The sequence below is a fragment of the Tympanuchus pallidicinctus genome, unplaced genomic scaffold (assembly GCF_026119805.1).
Source record: "Tympanuchus pallidicinctus isolate F22 unplaced genomic scaffold, pur_lepc_1.0 scaffold3, whole genome shotgun sequence".
NCBI classification, from domain to species: Eukaryota; Metazoa; Chordata; class Aves; order Galliformes; family Phasianidae; genus Tympanuchus; species Tympanuchus pallidicinctus.
This window is the reverse complement of record NW_026294747.1, coordinates 52,777,250-52,800,422: the sequence shown is the minus strand read 5'-3', so window position 1 is coordinate 52,800,422 and position 23,173 is coordinate 52,777,250. Positions and strand designations below refer to the sequence as shown.

Genomic DNA, 23,173 nt, shown 5'->3' with positions numbered 1-23,173 from the left:
GCATCAGGGTTAGGAGCAGGCTTTGAAAATGCCCTCCTTTAAAGCTTTTGTGTGTGTATTATACCCTCCATCTGATGCTATTTTTACTCTCTCCAGCACACTGGGGTTATGGCCAGTTGTCAGTTGAGATGCATTCCCCATCCCCCAGAGACCAGCCAGCCATTCCAGATAAGCAGTACTATTTTAAAAGCTGCAGGGGGAGGATGAGAGATGACTGCACCAAGCCAGGCTGGTGGGTCCTAGTGAGATCTTATGAAGAAAACAGATGTTTTATCTGCATGGAGGGCTCAGACAAACTGCTGGGGAACAAGGCAAGGGTGACAGGGTGAGACAGCTGATGGCTTTGTGCCCCTGTACATCAAGCCCTTTGCACTGAAAATATCATCCCAGTCCCAGATGTGTCACGAGGACAGATCACGCTCAAACCTCTCCCATTGCAGAGGATGGTAATCACCAATAAATACCTCTAGTGACTGCTCATCTGCCCAGATGAGCTTAGAAGGCTTCATGCCTCAGCTCTTGAGGACGAGCCCTCCCTAGGAGCTTTGCCAACAAAGGACATATCTGGAGATGCTCTTCATGTATTAAAGCTAGCCCGATTTCTCACATGCAACTTTTGGTAAACAAGCTTGCTCCAAAAGCAAAGTGCTTTTTAAACCCAGACAGGTCAAAGAGAACATGATACACTGACGATACATACAGGGTGACATGTTTATCGATGTAATTTTTTTCAGATATTAAATATTTTTTTAATGTTTTTAAGATTTTTTTTTCCTTTATATTAATTAAAAATATACTTAAATGTAAAAAGTTCTACTGCTGAAAGAATGTACAAAAATGAATACATAGGAAATAACCTCAATTGAGACCTCATATTTGTCATTAAATAGAAACTGGACCTCTGGAGCATGGGCTAGTGAAATGCACCTCCGTATTTGTTCTTCATTTGAAACTGTAGAGACTGTGAGCTTCATTTTGAGCCAGAGAAATCCAAATCACAGAATTGTTGGAGCTGGAAGGGGCCTCTAAACTCCTAGTCTAACTCCTCCGCAGTGAACAAGGACACCTACAGCTCCATCAGGTGCTCAGATCCCCGTCCAGCCTGACCCTGGATGTCTGCAGGGACAGAGCACCACCACCTCTCTGGGCAACCTTTGCCAGTGCCTCACCTCCCTTATAAAAAAAGAACAAACAAATAGCATCAATTCCAACCATCCTTTGGGAAGGATCTAAAAACTTCTGGGTGGACCCACTCTGGACTCGTTTTCTGTCTTGAAAGCCTATTTCTCTTCAGGTTTCCTTCCCTTCCAAAACAGAGAGGACAATGGCAGCATTACTCACAAGATGCATTTTTAGCTCTTAATATTAAGGAGACTTTGGAGTAATGCCTCCTCCTGGGTCAGGACAAGGCAAGGAGATTGGAGCAGACCGGATGGGAAGACCAAGCCAGCAACACCCACTAAAGCCAATAAGGGGCCAGCAAGGAGCACTGGCTCCAACTCATCTTCCAGTAATAGCATTTTGGTACTGGTCAGACCTGTATGGTGTGGTGCTCTGCTAGCAGGAGTATCTGCAAGCAGCATGGTCAGAAGCCCTCTGCTGAGGATGACATGATGAGAAAGCTGGCAGGAACAGAGGGCAGCAGAAGCCACAAGAAGCAAGAGCAGAGATCAGAATCAGAGCACCTCCTTCCAAATGCAAACTGCATTTAGGCCGCTTCACCTAATTTAGTCCTGTAAATCTCCCTGTCCTCTTTGCTGACTTTATTAATCCACGCTCTGAGGAAGCACGAAATGATGGCTTTATTGTTCTGCTCTATACACTCCTCAGATAGATAGCTTTACTTTGATGTGAAAATCTGCCTCAAAAACAAATTGCTCTAACAACGGCTTTAATTGCTCTCCAGTAAATTCTCCTTAATCCTCCTGTACCAGGAACTGTTTTTTGTTAAACCACTACTCCATCTGCATGTGGGAAAGGAATCACTGTCCTTGGCTGGGCAGTGGGAATGACGGACTGCTGAGCAATTAGTTAATCTCTGGGATAGGAACGTTTCACTGAACAGTCTTTCATGCTGGATTTTGAATGAAAAGAAGATTTCTGTGTGTTACTCTGCTGGATGCTTGAAAGAAATGGTAAATAATAACCTTTCTGCTAATTTCAATGATCCTGACTTCACAGATATGGTTGCATGCAAAAGCAAAACCTTGCTACAAAGCACATTTTAATTTTGCTATGGAGAAACTGTATTTATTCAGTTTCCTTCTAAGCGATGACAGAATTGAGTTGTGACAGAGGTGAAGATTTCCAATACAAATAACAAAGTGATGTCTTTTTAGGGCAAGAAAAGTTATTTCTGTGAGTTTGGAAAAGCTCTTTCAAGGGAAATTTAATTACATTTTACGGGCAAGATAGGGGTAGGTCCTTTCAGCATTGCTTAATATAGCAATTTCCCCAAATTGTTCTTCTAAAAAAGGCACACAAAGAAGAGACTCTTCAGAAGAGCCCAACAGTGGCCAAACTCCCAGAGCTCAAAACTTGGGAGGCCTTGTTACTGCTAGGTTTGTGTTCTAGAAATCGGATATTGTAGGTCAAACTTCAATCCAGTTCCATTTTGTGTCCACAATCAATTTGCATGGCATCCAACTACTTTTGTGGAGAGACAGCTACAAGACATCAGGCATGCTGATGTGAACAAGCGTGCATACTTAAGCAGAGAGTTTTTAAGAGTTTGTCCCAGCTATTTCATACATGGTATGGATCTGAAGTCATCCTGCTTTACTTAAAAAGATGTCTGGATTGAAGAAGAAAGAGAAGCAGAATGAGCTCCAAGTCACATTTGTCACACATCTCAGGAACATAATGACCTGACACATATACCACCAGACTGGGATGTGGGAGAATGGATGATTCTGCTGATCCAGCCTTTGGCCAAGTGGAAGGTCATGTGCAAATCACACTGTCTCAGGGTATCTCTATCCCATCCGATGTATGGGAAGATAATAGTATTGCCATAATTCCTGTAGTTAATTGGCAATCCCTATATCATGGCTAACTGTTTACAACCAAGAGACTAGAATTCATTGGCTGATAGCAGAGAGAGGCCAGTGTTTTGTCCTATTGCCAAAACAGAGACAGTTCATTAAGAAGAGAAGCCATAAAAAAACACACATTGATGCGCTTAGGATTTCAACTCAGGATAAAAAGCTTAAGTTTCTGCTGTGCTAAGACATCTAGGGCGGTGCACAATGGATGTATAATGCTACAGGAAAGCCCTTCTTGATGCCCTGATACACCCTTCAGATCCTGGCTCAGGGTAGCACTGACAGCTGCCTAGCAAGGAAAGATCAGTCCAGTCTCACAGATTGAGTGATAGGCACCAATTTCGCAAAATGACACGATTACACATTATTAAGTGTTTGCTATGCTTTGAGGATAAGGAGTCAGATTTCCAAAAGAAACACCACAAGCCTTTACTCCTTTTACACAATCATTTACATATACATCATCCACAAGAACATTTTTTAAGAACAGATAAGCCTCTCCTGGCCAAGTCACCACAAACCCAAGCACCTCCTGTCCATACACTTAGCCTCTGTTTCTTTGCATGCCAGGGAAAAACAATGCATTTTTGGATTTTTGGCTGCAGCAGGCATAGCTGCTACATCAGATGCCTATTGGGCTGTGTTCCTGCCAGCAAAAGGATGCTCAACAAGGGCACTGTGCACCTTTGGATGCAAGCAGCTTTGCCACAGGGTTATAAACAAGGCTTTGGAATTGAAACTAATCACTCTTTTCCCCAGCTTTGCCTTCGCTATTTTCTGATTTCATTGCTGTAACCATAGAGCAGATGTTATGTTGCAGAACAGTGAGATTGATCTGTTTCTCCAAATACAGCAAAATGCACATTCCACATACATTATTTTATATCGCCTTCTATGGAGATATTCAAGACCCATCTGGACACCCACCTGTGAGACCTATTGTAGGGAATCCAGTTTAGCAGAGGGATTGGACTCAATTTCTTAAAGTCCCTTCCAACCCCTGCAATTCTGTGATTCTAACCAAATAACCAGCAAGGCTGTCTGCTTATGTATTTAACGTATGCTTCAACTAGGACCCAGTGCAAGCTGCTATAGTTCAGAGTCAATTTGTTGCAAAGAGGAGTATGGATCTATGCTGCTTCTGAAGAGGCTTACCTGTGACTGTGCTCCAAAGAAGCACAGCCCCTTCTATGGGGAGCACAAATGGGAACAAATTTTGGACTCCACGTTGACGTAGATAGCTGTTGACACATATTGACAAGTGAAATATTCAACCACATTGCCACCACATCACCAGTAGGAACCTCAGGGCTCAGGAGCTGAAGGGAGCTTTCCATTGCCTCTTAGTCTGGCTGTGTGGCAATGAGCTCACTGGAAGGCAGTGTGTCTTCAACAGGACAGCTTCCAATTAGATCAGGCAGGTCTGATCCTCGCAAACTTACACTGGTCACTGGATCAATACCTGCTATTGGCAGTGGCCTAATGAAAGGTCAGAACTCAGCATTGTCAATTGATTAGGGCTTTGCTGTGCTGCAGATGAGATATTTAGTACCGATGATTAAAAAAGAAACTCCTCAAAGAAAACAGCCTTCACTTTGTCCAGTGCAGTATCTCCTAAGAGCGATATGCTTCTGAGCATAAAGAGGAGGAGACAGTTCAAAGCCTCCATATGACAGCAGGGTGGCTTGAGCTTGGGGCAGACTGCAGAAACGCTGCTCTCTGGGATGGGGCAAAGTGCCAAAAGACTTTTCAAGCTGCTCTTCAGCCTGATTTAGCTCGGAACAGAAAATCAATCATCAATAATAATACGCAGTTCTAATCTGCCGCTCTTCTTTCCCCATATGGGAGAAGGCTGGATGCATGACGCCGCGTCTTTGGCCAGATGTCAAAAATAGGGCACAGAGAGGTCATCTCACTTGCCCAGGGTCACTGAGCAGCTTAGTGGATGCGTGAGAGATGAAACAAAGGTTTACAGCCCAGCGCCCCCACAGTAGGAAAAGCCATGCTGTAAAAGGATTAAGTAAATAAATAAATATAAGGACTGACATTAAAACTGAATAATTAATATAGCAATAGATTTTTTTTTCCCTACTGTTCAGTCTGGGACGTACAGAACTAGATTTCAAAGCGCTGAATGTTGGAAGGGCTTAACTTTAATAGTTAACTGCTAAAGCTAAATCCAGTCCGGGACAGCCTTACTGCTGTTCAGGTTTGCGTTAGAAGTGGGTGAGGGGACAGCCACTGCTATCTCTGTTCCTTCAGGGAACATTTTCTGGAGGTCTTGCTTCTATTACACTGAAAAATGCCAAGATCTACATGTTTGGCTTCTGGCCAGCCCTACTTCTGACAGACCCAGCATTCCTGCATGTTCCTAGCACAAAGCTGCACACAATATGGGCCCATAGGATTTGCAGAATTTGTGGTTTGTTTTCTGTGTTTCTGCCTTTTACCGGTTTCTGTCTGAAGATGAAATGGTCTCAATAAATACCTAAAATGCACTCTTTGATTATAATGTAATTAATCAGTAAAAGAATTACAATTGTTTCTCTCCAATTGTTAAGTGGAAATTCAAATTAATTGAAATTATTGCCCCCTCCTTCTCCCCAAAAATATGACTTGAATGGACTAGAAAGTGCTTGAAATTTGATCTGAGGTCCTCAGATCCTCCAAAAAAAGGGCTTTGCAACTGATAACTTGTGGATCTTTACAGCCACATCAATTCATTTAACAAAACATATAATCTCTTTCCATCAGCCTTGTTCCTGATACTGAAGACATTCTAACTGGCTTTCAGAAACTTTGATTTTACAGGGAGTGCACTACCAGCTACTCTATTTGTTCACTACATCATTTTCAACATTTTGTTAATTTACTGAAAAGCCTAAGCCTTTGCAACAGGAGCTTCAATTAAAACAATGCATTCCCAGTGCCATGAGGTGTACAACACCATCAGTTTTGGTTGGAAATGGTGAGTCAGAAATGAAGAAATAATTTTAAAGGGCAGAACATACAAACAACAGATCCAATTGAGAGGACAATGGACAGTCTGTGTACCATGAAGAGCAAAGCACTGGACCTTTTTGTAACTTTCCATATTATGAAACCAGGAAGTTCAAATGATCTGCTTTATCACGAGGAGACACTCCTCACCTGAACCAAGTCCAACAGTGGAGATTGATTTTGAGGACACAGCCTCCGATTCCATGGTAGTATTCTCGGGTGGAACAGATCTAGGCTGGTGGATGGTTAATCATTTGTTTCCTATTTGCCTCTAGAACTCAGTCAATAATCAGATCTTTTAAACACTCATACAGCTGAAGATGGCTGAATCTGCCAGTAAACAAAGTCTAGCTTTGGATAATAAGTGCTGCTGGTGCTTACGGCATTTTACAGATCTTCTGAATGAAACCCAAGCTCACACAACTGCTGGAAATATCCCTTTCCCACAGGACAACCTACAAATAAAGCCACAGGGATGCTAACAAGGAGAATGAGTTGGCCAATTCAGCAACTCACACCTCTGCTTCTCAGTTCAGAGTGACCAGTACGGAACTGGCAGTGTGGCCTGGCAACTCTTTTAAAGTGAAATCAAGACTCAGCAAAGATGAGCACCTCTGGCAGACCATTCACTAACTGAAAGACAGGGTCAGCCCCCTGCAGAACAGACACAAAATAGCTCAGTGAAACAATTGGGAAATCACAATTTAACACCAACAAACAAACAAACAAAACCCCAAAAGGTTATATAAACTTTTAATGTCTACCTCATTTAACTATGAAGTGTGCTCTAAAATAACCTTAACAAGTATCCCTGGGATTCTTCAAGTGAAACACCTCCATCAGCAAGAGCTAAAATTTTCCCAGCTGAGAGCAGCATGCTGGCAGTGTGTGACTAAGGAGTGCTGGTTCTTGAAACACACCGTAATTGCCATTAATATGCTCACAGCCAGCACTTCAGTGAGAAGGAATCTCCTGGGGAGAAAAAAAGACCCAAGACATGAGCATGCTAGCACTGAAAAGTATCCAAGCAAGAAGAAATATTCTATGAGGAAGATATGCAACCTTCATCAAAGGATAAAATCTCCCTTTAGCCAAAAGTGGTTGGTGCAGAGCTGTCACTGAAGGCACCTTAGTTCAAAAGATTGAAGGAAAGTCTTTCAGAGGTAATCTGTAATTACCAGAAGAGCAGAGGCCTTCAAATTATGGCATAATCAAACGATAACTTCTTAGGTAAGTCTGTAATTTTGGTAATGTTTCCTGATATCTAAGTGGGAACCAATGAACAGCTCTTCTAGGGCAATTAGTCAAGGAAAACCACCTACAGCCAGATGAGCCTGGGGGAGAGTTACCCACCAACCACAGAGCTCCCTCCAACAGCACAGGAATACTGCAGAGCCCAAACTTTAACACAGAGAGAAGCAGACAGTTCCCTGAAAGCAGTCTGCAGAGAAATGAAGTTGCTGATGAGAGTCCTATCAGAGCTTCTTGCAGGCAAACCCAGCAGGCTGCCTCCATGGCATACCCCCAGGGAGGACTGAGTGCTCTGACTATTCCCCAAAGGACCATTAGGTGTGTTTTTTCCAACCTCAGAAGATGGGACTGAGGAACTCAGCGAATGGTGACTCCACAGAGCTTTGTGTTTATTTCTGAACAGCATCAGCAAGAGGAGGAGACAGCACAAAAGAGTTAACTAGTGGGGGCATGGGGATGGGATAAACAGATGGTGTGGTGAAGAGCCATTTCCTTCCCATTTACATGCATTAAATCGATCCCTGGGCTTTCATGACAATAAGCCACAGCTCTGCTAGGGAGGATTTTAGTGATCTGGCTATATCCTACTTGCAGGCATCATTCTATTGTGTCCCAGCATTAAGCCTGTTCTCAAAGTTCCTTCAAATTTCTCCATGTGATTCTTGGTGATCTTCCTTAATACCTACATCACAGTCACCTATTTTCTAGATGCAGATCTCTGCAAAGCTCATCAGCACTGCTTTATGTTCCTATCCATGCATTTAGGCACTAACACAGGATGCTCCTTAGGGGCTGAGCCTGCTGTTTTTGTAGCCTTAGCTTATCTCATTGCTCCAGACCCAAACAAATTAGTTTATAATCCTCAGTATTGTAGACTTTGGCAAATCTGGCTTTAAAAGTGATCAGAAATGATCCCCCCCCTGTAAAATTGGAGTCAGTCCAGTTGATTTGTTCCCTATTCTTGTCTGGGGCTAGTAAAAAAAAACTCTGCTTGGACAAATAACAGGTCTTTGCAATCAATAACATTGATGATTCTGTAGCTCCTCATTAGTGATTATGCTGCACCCTGTTTACACACTGTTTGTATCTCTTCTACCAATCCCTGTGCACATACAATTAACAAAAGACCAGCTGCGACATAAACCCTGCTGCAATGTCGCGGAGTGACAACACACAGAAGTACAGATCTCTACCTCTGGCTCTCTTACCTTTTTCATCTCAGATGCTGCATTCACTTTGAGTTCTCATTTTGACCTCTGGCACTTAGACCAAAGCACCCTCTGTTTTCCTCTGACTTGATATTTTTCTGGTGTCTGAAAAATGCAGCTAACCCCAAACTTCAAGCTAGACACCGGTTCTTCAGTCACCTTCTCCCAGGAAGACCTTGTCCAGGCATTAGCTGGAGGCTGCCTGTTCTCAGTGCAGTCTGACACCCACCTTACGTGTGGGAGGATGCCCAAAGATGTGTGTATCCATGCCAGATATTTCAGCCGTAGGGCAGGGCTGATCCACAGGGCAGGCGTACCTGCCCACAAGCAGGCTAACAGTGTGAAAGAATGGCTGATGGGGAATTTGCAAGGTCAGTCACTGTCCCGGCAGAGTCCTTATCTATCTATTAGCAGCTGTCTAACATATTGAACTGATTTTGAGCAATACTGGTCTGAAAAGAAGCACTTTGAAGGGACTCATTTCTGATGGACCGCATGGCAAACAGTGCCTTGGTTCCAGCTTTATGACAAATGCTTGAAGTAATGGCTGATGGTTCATGCTGATTAGTCATGCACCTGTTTGGTATACTAATGCATGGTTATAAATTATTATTCATATACTTGTGTACAGCATCCTAAAGTTATTGGATAAGTTTTTTTTATAAACGGGAAACAAGAACAGTTGGTAATACATGGAAAAGCATGCATGGTTCAGTTCCCCATTTTCCTTTCTCTGCAGCCCTCTTGGGCAGGGGGGATAATACAGCCTGGGAGAAGGATGGAGCATAAAGGAGCTCTGAACTACCAACAGCTGCTCCATTTTAAAATGGATGCGCTTTAAACACAAGGGAGATAAAATACACTACAATGGCAGGCAGTCAAGGAAGGCAGATTGGTGAAAACCATGCGCTAGACCTAGGAATGAAGTGCTGAGAAACCGGAATCTGCTAAGGTCAGGGACATGGTGAAGGAATCCTAGACACCTCAAGGGGCATCTTGGGTACAAATGGAAGAGTTGGGGTTATCTTAGCAGAAATGCTGTATTTCAGCTGATCAGTAGAAACAGCTCACGTAGAAAAGGTTGGTCTTGGTACTTGCTTTGGTCCTCACTGCCATGTTTCGAAGAGTGAGCGGTGTTCGGGGCTCTCAGAAAAAGCCAAAGCCTATGTCTGTAGGAAAAGAAGTGCTCTCTTTTTAAACAAACCAACAAAGGCAGAAATCAGCAGTTAGTTCCAACACAGCCATGAGCTTGGAGTGCACAGAGGTAAGCCATCAGCCCTGGGTGCACAATGAGCAATATAAATATTTACATAGGAAGCACTGTACAAAATCTTTCTGGCAGCTGAAATATCTCCTGCAGAAAAGTAATAAAAAGTAATCTAACATTCAACTGAATGTCCAAAGGGAGGTCTCAGAGTTCAAAAGATCACTGACTGCTTAATTAATGGAGTTAACAGAATCGGAGACTGAGTATGCTGTGCTCTTTTCCTAACAGTATCTTACATCTTAGAACACATTCTGTTTTTGTAATCTTTAGGAAGGGAAACAAATTAAGACCAGGGGCTGTGGAAACTGAGAAGTAAAAATATGAGGATAAGACGTGGATTAGTAATAAGTATTCTTTCTTAAATGCAAGTTTTTTTGCCTTCAAGCATGTTGCTCAGAAGTGCAGTAATGGGATCAGCTTATTTCAGGTGTTTCCCAGAATCCCCATGTCCCCATTCCTACCTCTGGCATGTATGTAAATCAGCTCCTCAAAAATTGCTCTTCCAGAGCTTCTTTTCACAGGACCTAAACCAAGACAGCTTGCTAATCACAGCAACTGGCTGACAATTAAAAAAGGCAAAGTCAAACAACTGTCATTAAGTTGGAAGTGACAGGTTGGGTTCTATTTTTAACTAAAACAAGTGTGATTAATGCTAACTTCTCCACCAAATTTCTCTTGCCCTCTGTCTACAGTTTAACTCTTAACTGAATGCGTGGTTTCTCTGCAGTGGAAGTAGCCCAAAAATTGCAATCAAAGTAAGGTAAATCTGGGAATTGCAATATTCTGAATGGTTATCACAGGCTGAACCATGTGTTTGAGTATTATTACACTTGTGAAACGTGTGCTGCCAACAACACGGGGATGGATTTGCACAGAAAGTAAGGCCTTATGCAGGGAGTTTTATTTATCAATTTACAGACAGAGAAAGGAACTATTGAGTCTTTCTGTGCATGCCAAGACAAAAACAAAACTGGAGAATTATACAGTATCCCAAGTTGGAAGGGACCCCATAAGGATCATGAAGTCCAACTGCTGTGTCCACAGAGTACCACTCAAAAACTCAGACAAAATGGAGGCAAAAATAAGATCAGTGCTCTTCTCAGAGCAAAAAAGCTTTGATATTTTTACTGATTACTTCTGGACTGGACAAAACTGGCCCCATTTTGGGCTAAGCAAGAAAACTCCCACTTGGGTGAGTGCTAAAGCTCTGCCTGCTTCCTGTGAAGTCAATGGGCATTCATTCATATGACCCCAACAAACGGGTTCTCTTTTCCCCAGCCATGGCTTTGGGTGCATGACAGCTGGGATTCCCAGTCTTGGGAAGGAAGGTTTGTAGGAATGAGAAGGTAGGTACAGAAACTCATTTTTATATTTCAAAGTCACACTTGGCACTTGGCTCAAGGAGGCAATGATGGAAGCCATCAAAGAACTTGGTCCCTAACATTTCTAACATTTCCTCCTTTCCTCTGCAGTCGTGTTGGAGAAGTGGTAGAGTCCTGTGGTAACTAGGCTCAGCATCTCATACAAGAAGTAATCCATTCCTCCAGGTGAGTTGGTTTGGAAAGGTGTGAGATAACACAACAAACCTCTTTCCCCACCTTCTGTGCAAATCCCACCTGCATGAGGGTGCCTGCAGCAGTGGCAGCTCCTGGGACACACTGAGGACATCATGGAATAGATTTGCTACTCTCAGCAGCAGCAGAAATGCATTTTTAACACAGTAAGCTGTGCCTGAGCTGATGGCATATTAGGCACTAGAGGAGCAATACAAAGCCTTGGGAAACCCAGTTTCAGCAGTATGTCTGCCCAAGAGAGCGTGCTGCAGACCTAAGCCTGGCAAAGTAACAGCCTTCAAGCAAAGCTCAGGCATGCAACAATGGTGATCTGCTCAGGTCTGCTGTAAGCTGAGCTGCTGTGCCTGCGTACATAACATCAAAGCTCAGGGGGCTGATAAGAAAAAAACTTTCTTAACTGGAAATGGGAAATAACATAGCAGTGTTGCCTCTTAGAAATACACAATCATCAAGTTTGGAAAAGACCTCTCAGATCATCCAGTCCAACCACACACTTACCACCAATATTTCCCTGCTAAACCATGTTCCTAAGTACAGGACCTAAATGTTCCTGTTGCACCATGCGCACCGCCTTCCTTTCAGTTGGAGGAAATCAGAAGCATTCAATTTAATTAATGAGGGAATGGGAACACAAAACATTTTTTTTTTTTTTAGTATTTACAAGATTAAAAATAGCAAACCTTTGATTTACTTTATCATCATTCAAATCCAGTGTAAGCAACACGGCCCTGAATCGATATTAACAGACAGCATGCAGAAAGCTCTCTGAGTGAACTACAGAGACTCTCTTGATTATGGCAGCTTTCTAAACAAGAAAATGGTATTAATTCATGGACATTAGCAAATCACCCCCAGCCTGAATATTCCCTCTAACAAACGCAGTTTACACCTGTTTTCCAGTGGATGCTGCCAATCCCTGACATGTCCTGATCAATGATGTGTCCACACACAAGTAAATCACACAGTTTGCATTTCCCTGGCTGCATGAAGAAGAGGTGGGGTAAATCAGCACTGCCTTGTGTAACAGCTGCTGAGTCTCTGCATGCACAAAGCAGCACATCAGCACATACAATTCTCTTCTGCAGCCATACTGTACCATTCTGAGCTCCTTGAAAGCAAGGCTGAACTGCTACGCATTTCTCAATAAAGACCAGCAGTGAAATACTGGTCTGACAAATGAGATCAAAGCCATTTTGATTTAGACAGGGAAAGAAGCTTCGTGTCCATGCAAAAAACAAACAAACAAATAAACAAACTGTACACCTCTGTAGTGGCAAAGGATTATCATGACTGTGCTCAATCCCACTTCAAACAGAGTTGGTGGGGCTTTGTCTCACAGAAACACAACTGTGACCTCAGAAGGAGGTATTTAACTTAGAAATTATCTTCAGAATAGAACAAGGGTACACTGGTACCTTGTGAGATTAATGTGGCTCTGAAACACAGATGCAGAGATCCCCACTGTTCTCCTCTGTGTCTGCAGTGAGGACTCAGCACTGCAATTGCCCCCACAGCCCCAATTCCCCACGGTCTGCATGGCCTGGCCTGTGCCCAGAAGGAGGGAGATGATGAAGTGGCAAACAGGAGAGGGAGGAGAGTGAGGCACACGGGAAAGTCAAGTTCATGGCTACCAACAAAAGCGAGAAAGCAAACCCATTGATAGCTTTTACACAGCAGCCTCTCTGCTCAGGGATAGCTGTCCCATGCTGCCTGGCAGAGGCACAGAGGTGAGAAGTTAATGCTGTTGCAGCTTTCTCTCTGAATTATGCTGCTCTTCTATCTAACGAAGTCATGCATGGCCCTCCCAAGGACTCACTGACTTCCCTGCTGTGACTGACTCAGATCCCTGTGCCCTGAACTGGAGCACAAGGAATTATGCTCAGAGGAGCAGAAGATGAGAGCAAAGAGTTGCAATAAGTTCCGGATGGACATCTATCCTCCAGAAAGTGGGCTTCAGCAGGAGGGCAGCATGGGCTATGCTGCTGGGCCATGCTGGGTCCCACGCACATACACAAGTCTAGACACCTACCTGGGTCTCACACACAGGTCTAGACATCTCCAGAAATGGTGCCAGATCTAAATCAGTGCAACAGCCCTTTAGGAAATACCATAATGGAATAGTGGCATATCTGGAGATAACTGAATACAACGAGGTCAAACAATAAAGAAAGAAAATTGGCTTAAGTGAAAGCTTCTCAGAGCATAATGGAGCCTGCAAGGTCTGCTAAGATGTGAACAAAATGAAACTCTATTGATTTTGGAAGGTATAACTCATTTGCTCTGTAATCGTGCTAAACTGTAGCTGCAGCTAAATTGCAGTGGTAGGACTTCACTTTCTAGGACAACACACTCACATAAAAAGAAGAAAAAAACAGAGATAATTAAAGACCAGAGAGGGACAAGAAAGGGCAGGAGCATCCTGAAACAAGTTGTAACAATTGTTTTTTCACATGGAGACAGACGAAGGACTTTTGGTGAAATTAAAGGCAAAGCCAGTCTGTGAGATTTACTGAGAGGAAAAGGTGGGGATGAAAGTCACCCTGTATGCTCAAACTGAGCTGACCTTATTGCTGTAAAGAAGGGGAAAAATAAGTAAAAAGGTGTGTTGTTTTTGATACAGCCGAATAGGAAAACAGGTAAGTGAGACTACTGCCTTACACAGCTGACAAAGTTGTACTCTGCCATGGTCACAGGAGAGCTGCTGCAGTAATGAAGTAAGATGAGCTATGAACACCCAAGCATACTATCACAGGCAGCACAGCTAGAGGCTGATGTTGCTGTGTGTCAGCTGGGCAAGTGGAGATGGCTGTCACCATGTATGGCTCTCTGTGCCTCCTCACCTCCCCTAGGGGTTGTGAGCAGCCTGATGCATTAGCATGCAGATGCTTTGAGTCCCAGGAAAGACAAAGACAGGGGAAGGAAATACACACTTTGCCACCAAGACATGGATCAAATTAACTTCCAGTAGGATTGAGCAAGCTGCTGATCTGCAAACACATTCTGAGTCAAAAGTCATGCCAAAAGCCTGCTGGACGTGTAAGCCCCAACAGAAATTGATGTGTTGGATTGCCTTTCCAGAGCCCCTGTGGAGTTCATCTACCTTACTAGACACTGCAACTCCCTAAACAGCACATCTCCCTGTTTCTCTTTAGCAGTAATGATGGAAAAGTTTGTTTTGCCCAGACAGGTTTGGTCACCATTGCTATCCCACATGGAGGAAGCTCCCAGTGACAGACTGCAAAAAGGGGTGCAAATGGATGATGGATGTACCCCTGTGAAGGTGTAGAACAGGGAGTTCCCAGCACAATTTTCCACACAGACAGCTCTAAGCTTTCTGATGCCCGTTTCCCAAACCCCACGCTCTGATCCCTTTCTATGTGAGCAAGTCATTCCCTGCAGCTGGTCAAAACCAAGCAGGAGCAGCAGCTGGCCAAGTGCAAACAGCTCTGCCGTAATTGTAAAAGGCTTTCAAAGCTCAAAACCTGTGAAAATCCGCAGGTTCACCAGAAAGTGTGCATCCTGAGGGGCAAGCAATGCACAGAGCAACACCTTCTGCCTCTGACATTGCCTCTGCATCAGGACACTGGAAGAACCTGACAAGTGACAGAGGAAGGGGATCCTGACTGACCTTTGGTACAGCCTATGCTTTCAGGAGACAGAAGCACAAAATTCAAATGAAAACATAGCTTTAAAAGAAAAAAAAAAAGTGACAAAGAAATGATGTATGATTCACTCAAGAAACAACACATGATTCATTAAAACCTCAAGCAAAAACGGAAAGCTGATTTTAAAAGAAATCATTCTGACCTAAAATAGCCAGAACATTTGTGTTAAGAGAGTCTGACGGCCTCACCTGCTTCACACTGTGCTGGCTGAATTAGATAACATCAGTTGCTCACAGCGTTGTCCCTGGCTTTAAGGATGTCACATGGAACAGAACAGAGCCTCTCTAGAGGGTATTTCACTGCCTTAAAGGCACTTTCTTTCTTCACATTTCCTTGGCTCATTCCTAGCACAACTTCCAGGAGAAAATGTGCCAGAGACCCTACATGGCCAGACGTCCTCTCCTCAGCTCCTCCAGATTCATTTAACACAACTCTTTTTGCTCACAGCACAAAACAGCAGTATGCACCCGTGTACCTTAAAAGCTGAGTAGGGAAATCTTTGCTTTACTGAAGCATGGAAGAATTTCAGCTTTGCTTTCAGGGGGCCCAAAATTTCAGTTTGATTTTTCCTGCACTTCCACAGACCACAGTGATCTAGTAGTTAGCTGGAGATGGTGCATTAGATGGTGTAAATGGAAGCAACATGGAGAAAAAGAAAAAGCTTTAAATATATCTCAGCTGAAAACTTGATTTTTAATGGAAACACAATTGGTGGCTTAGTGCAGGCCTTCCTTCCCAAATTTTGACTATCAATAAAATGTGTTTATCTGTATGCGTATGGGTCTCTTAAAAGTCTATCTTGGCTCCTTTCCCTTGGCCAAACTTCATGGCTCAAGCTTGCAGAGCCCTCACTCCAGCTGCATGAAATCTTGAAAGGCACTTAATGAATTAGACATTATTAATATTCTCTTCCAACATCAGAAGGCAATACTTAACTCTTTGAAGACTCATCCCAAATGCTGCTTTCTAACTTTCAGTCCTCAGAGGCAGCTATGTAATCTCATTGCGATTTTATAGAGTATCTTTCCAGATTAATTATTTCCCCTATTTGGAAAAAAAAGAAGTTCAAAGTCCTGCCTCTGCCTTGCAGTGTACATTAGCAATGTTAGATGTCCCATAAAAATTTCAGAGCATTAAACAAGATATGCTGCTCTGCGATTACAGATTAAAAGTCACTTCGTCACCATGAGCAGGAGAGAGGACTGCAGGTTGGAAAGCAAGCAGGCATGCTCACTTTATGAGCTCATAAATGCAGCGTAATGGCTGAGCTACCTAATGCACAGAAAAAGAAAACAAAAACCCAGAGTTGATAACAGCACACTGAGCAGATGCCTTAAGTAGGTCATTCAACATGCCAAGCCTCTAAATGCTATTTGGGAGTGAGAAAACATTATTTCCTCACTTCAGTGTGACTTTCTCTTCCCCGTCATGTGGAACTAACCTTTTGTGCTCAGCACTATTATTAATTTATTAGCCTTTTGAACATTTAAATTGTTTCACAGTCTACAGACTACATCTGAGTGCTTGTTGAGGGACAATACAGCACAAATGCACGTGTGTGTAGGCACCCACACACATGCATATGTATTTGGAAAAGCAGACCTGATGAAAGAGCAATTCTCTCTATCTATATATTTTTGACAGTGAGAACAAACAGCCATTTTGTTGAGCACAGAACTGCAATGAGTGTATTTTTGTTATGATTAAATGTCAAACGTTACAAGTGATGACTACGTAGAAAATGTGCTAAGTATATTTCTATTGAAATCAATTAAAGGATGCAATGATTTTCTTTCCATTTAGATTACATGACTCCAGCACAAATTGCTGCAATACAGTGCAGCCCTGGCTGCCTGCTTTCACTTACTGAACAACTGCTTTTTGTCTGCCTGATAAAACTGTTCTGGATGGCGTGGCTTCTCTCAAAGGCTGAACTCACAGTCAGACACTTCGTGTCCAATAGGGAATTGGGTACACTTTCAGCAGATACGTTGTTTGAAACAATCCCCTGAATAATTTTACATAACAGGGCCTGGACTGTATCCCCACTGCTGAAAGCAGTATGATCTGTTTTGTACCTAGGAACAATACTCATAATTTTTGCAAAAGCAAGCTTTGGCTCAGCACATCTTAAATACCAGGAGAAAAACTTTTCCTGAAATAGCTCTTGAGTAGGAGACATTATAGGTGGAGTTCATCTGATGTACCCTTGGTATTTAAAAGTTAGCAACTGAGGACTGTCTCAAAAATCAACAGAAAGGGGATGATTTTCTCATCCCTGATAAGGCATTGAAGAGGGACATGCAACTGCACTCTAAAGGAAGCACTCCTCCTCATGAGCTATAAAAGTGACTGGTGAGTAGCTCAGATGTCGCTGGCCAACTTTTCAGTGAAATTAATTCATGTACTACACTGATTTGATCTTCCTTTGACTCCAGTGCCAACTCATGCACCCAACTGACGTTGCCTTTCCTTCTGCAAAATCCAACCTTTCTTTACAAGTGCTCTTCAGACACTTCTTGCTTTGAGTCACTGGCTCCATGGCACACTGCATGTACCTAATGCTCCCTGAGTGCTTTTCCTCCAGTGTGACTCCCTGTGCTAGGGCCCTGCAAGGAACCAAACTGCCCAAAAAAGGAATGTGACAGAAGAAAATAAATAGAAAAACAGCCAAGTGATTATTTCCCTTATGTATTCCAGGACTGCAGAATTGAACTCCAGCATGTTGGCCTGACAAGAAAAGATCTGTCTGTGTTTTCCCTGTGCACAACCTTATCATGGCTGATGGGGAGTCCCAGGAAGCTAGCTGAAGTGACAGGTTTCCCATTTTGAAAAGGAAAGAATAAATTCTGACACAGTGTACTCTTGTCCCATGAAATCACCATCAGGAAAGTCTGAAAGAAATTGTCATCTGGGACTGGAGTTGGTGGCACATGTCAAATAGGAAAGGGGGGATGCTGAAGTCATGACCTGGAGAACATTTTATCAATAAAAAAAGCAAAAAGCTAGAAGCCCCAAAGCAGCTCTCAAGCCAAAAGCTCTTCTTCAGGACCAAAGTGGAGTTAACAAGCTTCAAGTCAGAGGTAAGCTGAGAAACTGGAACCAAACTTCATTATAATTTAGCTCTTCCAGACTCCTGCAGAGATGGAGGGGAGCTATAATCCCCCATTGCATCTACTTTTTCCATGGGTATTTTGTGCTATAGCTGGTACATTAATGAGCACAGGAACACAGTAAAAATTAAATCTTCTTTGAAATAAGTATTTGTAAAATACTCTAGTGGCCAGGGAGAAACTATATCCAGGAAACTGAAATTCTAGTTCTGTTTAATTCCTGTTGCTGCAGAGGCTAATATTACCTTGTAAAATATGGAGATAGCCTTGATACCTTATCAGGTGAGATGTCCTGGCTGCAGAAAAATGTGTTTCAGCAGCTAGAGGTTTTCAGTTAATGCTCAATAATCTATAAATCATTGTTAGGAGATTCCTCTATGCAAATAAAATGTATATAACCCTCATCAATCTTAAAAAAAACAAACACAAAACAACAAAAAACCAAACCAAAACAAAAAAAACCATCATAAAGATTAAAATTTGCAGCTGCAATATGAATTAAAGAATCCCTTAACCTGTTCTCAAGATATGTCCTTATGGCTAATTAATTTTTAGATGGAGTGCTCTTTGAAAGAACTAATGGATAGTGAGCATTGCTGATTGATTAAAAAATGAGCAGGAGGATTTAAAAAGTGAGCTGTGAATGTAAAATTGCTACCAAGCTTTATTAACCTTGCTATATTAAAATTCTCAACTGTGCAAGGGAGTGGAGCAAGTATTAAAATAATACTTTTGCTGAGTACATTTTATTTATTTAACATCAATAAATCTCTCCTAGTTGGTGCCATGCAAATCCATCAGACTATTCTCTTCTGATCTAGAAGGTGAGAGACTGAGCCTCACCTCTGAGGAATCTAAAATACGGACTCTCTCACACTATTACATATAACTTTATACATTATGCAACAGAAAGAAAAAAAACAACAGCAAAGCAAAGCAAAAGAAAGTGTAGTTCATTATGTCACATCGCCAGGATTGCTACTCGGAGCTGCAAATCTATGGCTAACTTTTATTGAGCCATCATTAACAAAGAGCTACAACATTTATTGAAAGGCCAGTTAATCTGCAATGACCTGAAAACATCAAGAGTAAACCGGAGGTTATTCAACACTGCAAACAGTGTGCAATCTCCTGCTGAAAGAAAGGGAAAACAAGATCAGCTGCCTTACCCGTTTCCTCAAATTACAGGTGAGTGTGAGGTTCCTTGAGAAGGAGTTTGCAAAAGCAGTATAAAAGTCCAACACTTTAAGCAAGGCTTCTCGCTTAATAATATGTAAATCGCAGTATGTCAGAGCGCGTACGTTGGCACATGCATGGGCCAGACTGGTTTCCTTCCAGAAGATATCACCAAACACATCACCTTTACCTGAAAAACAGGACAAAATTTGTTAAAAGTCAATGCTTACGTGGTGCTCCCCAGCATGCAAACGATTTCTTTCCAAACTTTCTTATGCTTTTGAATAAGCTAACATCAGCTCCCAACTGTGAAAACTAATAAGGGTAGAAGATTTAAAAATATCTGAGGTATTTGAGCATCTTTAGCAACAGCCCCAGGTTTTTAAGATATTTATAGATAGCTCTGCAAAGTGTCACAGAGCATAAAAGCCAGACTGTGTGGCTGAAGATGCAGGTAATGGATTTCCCAAAAGCCCCTGAACATAATAAGTAATTATCTAATGGTGAAGTGACTGAATATTCCTCAGGATCACTCCTAAGTGACAGAGGAGCCCTGCTTTCACTGATAGCCTGTGTCATTCAGGATACTTTATCACCATGGCTCTACAATGCTGTTTGAGAGCCAGCTTCTTAAACGCTCATTAAACATTTTTACTTCAGTGAGAAAGGTAACATTCCTTCTAAAAACCCACTAAAACCATCCCTGAGACTTCTAACCTCTAAATACCCGGCTCCAAATCTTAAGCAGATCCAACAGCCGGCTTCCAAATCCAAACATATCCACGTACACACAGGGTTCTGCTGAAGTCTGTATTTAAATATTTGCTGACTAAGAAAGGGTCTGACCCCTTAGACACATGCATATTTAAATAACCACAGCCAGATGTGAACCACCGCACGCATCAGTACAGGTTAGGGGCTGACCTGCTGGAAGGGAGCCCCACAGAGAAGGAGCTGGGTGTTCTGGCTGGCCATGAGCCAGCAGTGTGCCCTCATGCCAGGAAGGCCAAGGGTGTTTCTGGGGTGAAAGAAAAGGAGGTGGTCCTCCCCCTATTTGCTCTGCCCTGGTGGGGCCACACTGGGTGCACTGTGTCCAGTTCGGGACTCCACAGTTCAAGAAAGACAGGGAACTGCTGGGAAGAGTGCCAGGGAGGACTGCAAAGAGAAGTGTGGTTGGTGGCTGGCAGCTCAGATTCTGAAGCAGAAACTGTGGTATTAAGGGCACTTATGAAGGAAGGTTGCTTCGGTTGCCAGTGGTATCCCAGCTCTTTATTTTTGTAGTTATTAAGAGGAAACTAGAAATCAACCAGTCAGTGGTAGTATCTCTATTGATTTCAGGTACCTCAAACAGCCCCTTGGTGAAGGTTTGTGATTTTTATAGTTTGAGGAAAGAAAAGGTAATACATTTTAATGCTTCTTACCCTAAGGACTTGCAACATTTCACTCAGTTCTATTTCAGGAACACAGAACAATAATTTATCCAACCTTACTGCTCTTTGGGGTCAGAGACTATTCCTCTATTTGTATTTCTGCTCCAGGTATCATATCCAGTAACTAGACTAACATTTCTCATGCAGCCTGTGCAGCAGAATCATCTCTCAGAAATGTTGCAGCATTTTCATTGAACTGCTTTAAAATAATTCTACATTTTGAGATGCTGTTAAAATGAACTGCAATACATAATATTCCTGATGCAGTTGATAAAACAAGTTGCCTTAAAATGCTCTCCTTATCACAGAGCATTTCCTACAAATATATAATTTATCTAACGTTATGTTTCAAATTACCCTTTGCAGTTAATTGCCCTTCTCTCTACGCACAGTTTAAAACCTGTTTCGCAGACATACTCAGCACAGTTACATAATTTATAGAAAACAGACCATTTTGGAAGTGCACAAAATTGCTTAATGGATTTGCTCTCTGAGGTGGACACAGGACAGAATTGAGCCTTGGTTGCAGCAACTGCAGACCGCAGTTTAAACAGAATTCAGTAATGGGGACTGGTACGATTTTCCTGCTGAAATATTAGCAAAATGCTTCTTTTTTTTTTTTCCTTCTTCTTATACTTAAGGTAATATATAAATAATTCAAGCTGAAAGCAGTGGATGCTGACTCAGAAACTGTGCAACAGAACATTCCCAAGTCAGACAGATAAAATCACCATTCATAAAACTGAGATCTCCTCATCTTTTGCAGTTCAGTGAGGCAGGAACGATACTGCGTTCCTCTGAATGAGGCTGAGAAGATAAACTGCATCTCTGCACTCCTTCATGGGTCAGCAGTCAGTGCACTTAAATGGGGAAGTGAAGTGACAACTTAAAAAGGTAAAGATGGTATTTGTCTTCTGCCAGCGCTCACTGTTTCGCTGGAGGTGACTATAAGAAACCCAAATGCTTCCTTTAAGAAAGTGTACTTCAGAAAGTACAGAATCTTGGAAGCAATTATGACTTTTTGAATTTGATTTTTTCCCCACACCCTTCCAAGTCTCATTTGCTCTTTGTGAACATGTAAGGAACAGTACTGCATGAAAACACCCAAGCAGATTCTCCAAAACAATGCACGCTTCCTCATAGATACAGAAATTAATGCACTGTACTTCATCCCTGTAACTGTAGCTCATTGAGTAGAGAGCAGTAATTATTCACTCAAGTTTTATTTTTCACAGTGTAACTAACTGGATTTTTCCTCTTTCTTAGAATTATAATTAAAAATATACCTGGTAGGTTTTAAACCACAGCTACTCACCTCCACTGCTGCAGTTTGCTACAAGCACAGCATGTCTTGTTCATCACTGGTCAAAATGCATAGCTAATGGTGGTGACTGTGTTGAAAAATAATTTATTGCTGCTGAGAATTTGCTCTATCAAATAGCTCTTGATTCACTGTGCTTTGTCAATATCTTCTAGTTTCCATGGAAATAAATAGAAGGCATTACTTGTGGAGCAACCTATGTATATGTCCATACATTAAATATACACATGAATCTCTACATATGTAGAGAGAATTAAACAATATGTAACTATATAATTGATAATTATATTTCTATATGTTATCATTTTATATTATGAATAACTCTGCCACACAGAAGCGGGGGACTGATGTTCTCCACCACCTTGCTCCATGGACTGAGTTTCCAGCTTGTGAGACTGTAGCTCATGCCTAGACATCTCAGGTAAGGCTATATGAAACTCCCCAGAAGCTGGAAAAGGGAATGAAAAAGTCCTTGAAATCAGAGACAGGAAAGACTCTCTTTAACTCTCAGAACTCCTGTGCACCTATGAAATGGCAAAATTTATTTTCTTCAGACAGATATCAAGCTAAAAAATATATCAGTAGAAATGATAACTTGATAGAGCTTTTGGGAGAAAGCCTGGATGGACAGTGAGAATAAATTCCTGATGGAAAACTGCACTGAGAGGAAAAACAAATAAAAGGGGCAAAGGTTTCTCCTTAAGGCGATAGCTCTTGTGGACAGGAGCAAATTTGGAAAATATATGTGGTGCACTCCTAGCCAATAGAGGCCAGCCATACTATTCCCTCTTTTAAAACATTTCCCAAGACCCACCAATCACACTAGCAAAAGCCAGACATGATGAATAATGTAGGCTTTCCATCAGGATATGCTTAAATCTTCTGTTACTTATGAACAGCAGAGGCAATACAGACCAATTTTGTTGCAGAATCAGTAAAACTGCATTATACATAGAAAACATTCAGCTAATTTGCTCAGGTACCAATAGCCATGGAATGACGGCAGGTGCACGGAAATGGAGGTCAGGAAACAAATATCAAGTCCCTGCAGCCATAATGGCAATGCTACTGGTACATATATTCATGCACATACAGCTGTCTGTGACTATACATCTGCAGTGAAA

At 42.2% G+C, this 23,173-nt stretch overlaps 1 protein-coding gene across 1 annotated transcript in view; it reads right to left on the bottom strand.

Moving 5' to 3' along the window:
* KCNH5 (potassium voltage-gated channel subfamily H member 5) overlaps window positions 1-23,173 on the bottom strand; it is a 151,143-nt gene that overhangs the window by 14,723 nt on the left and 113,247 nt on the right. The window contains exon 10 of the mRNA XM_052696097.1: window positions 19,292-19,488. Within this exon, the coding sequence (XP_052552057.1) occupies window positions 19,292-19,488 (197 nt within the window). The remainder of the gene's footprint in view (window positions 1-19,291; window positions 19,489-23,173) is intronic.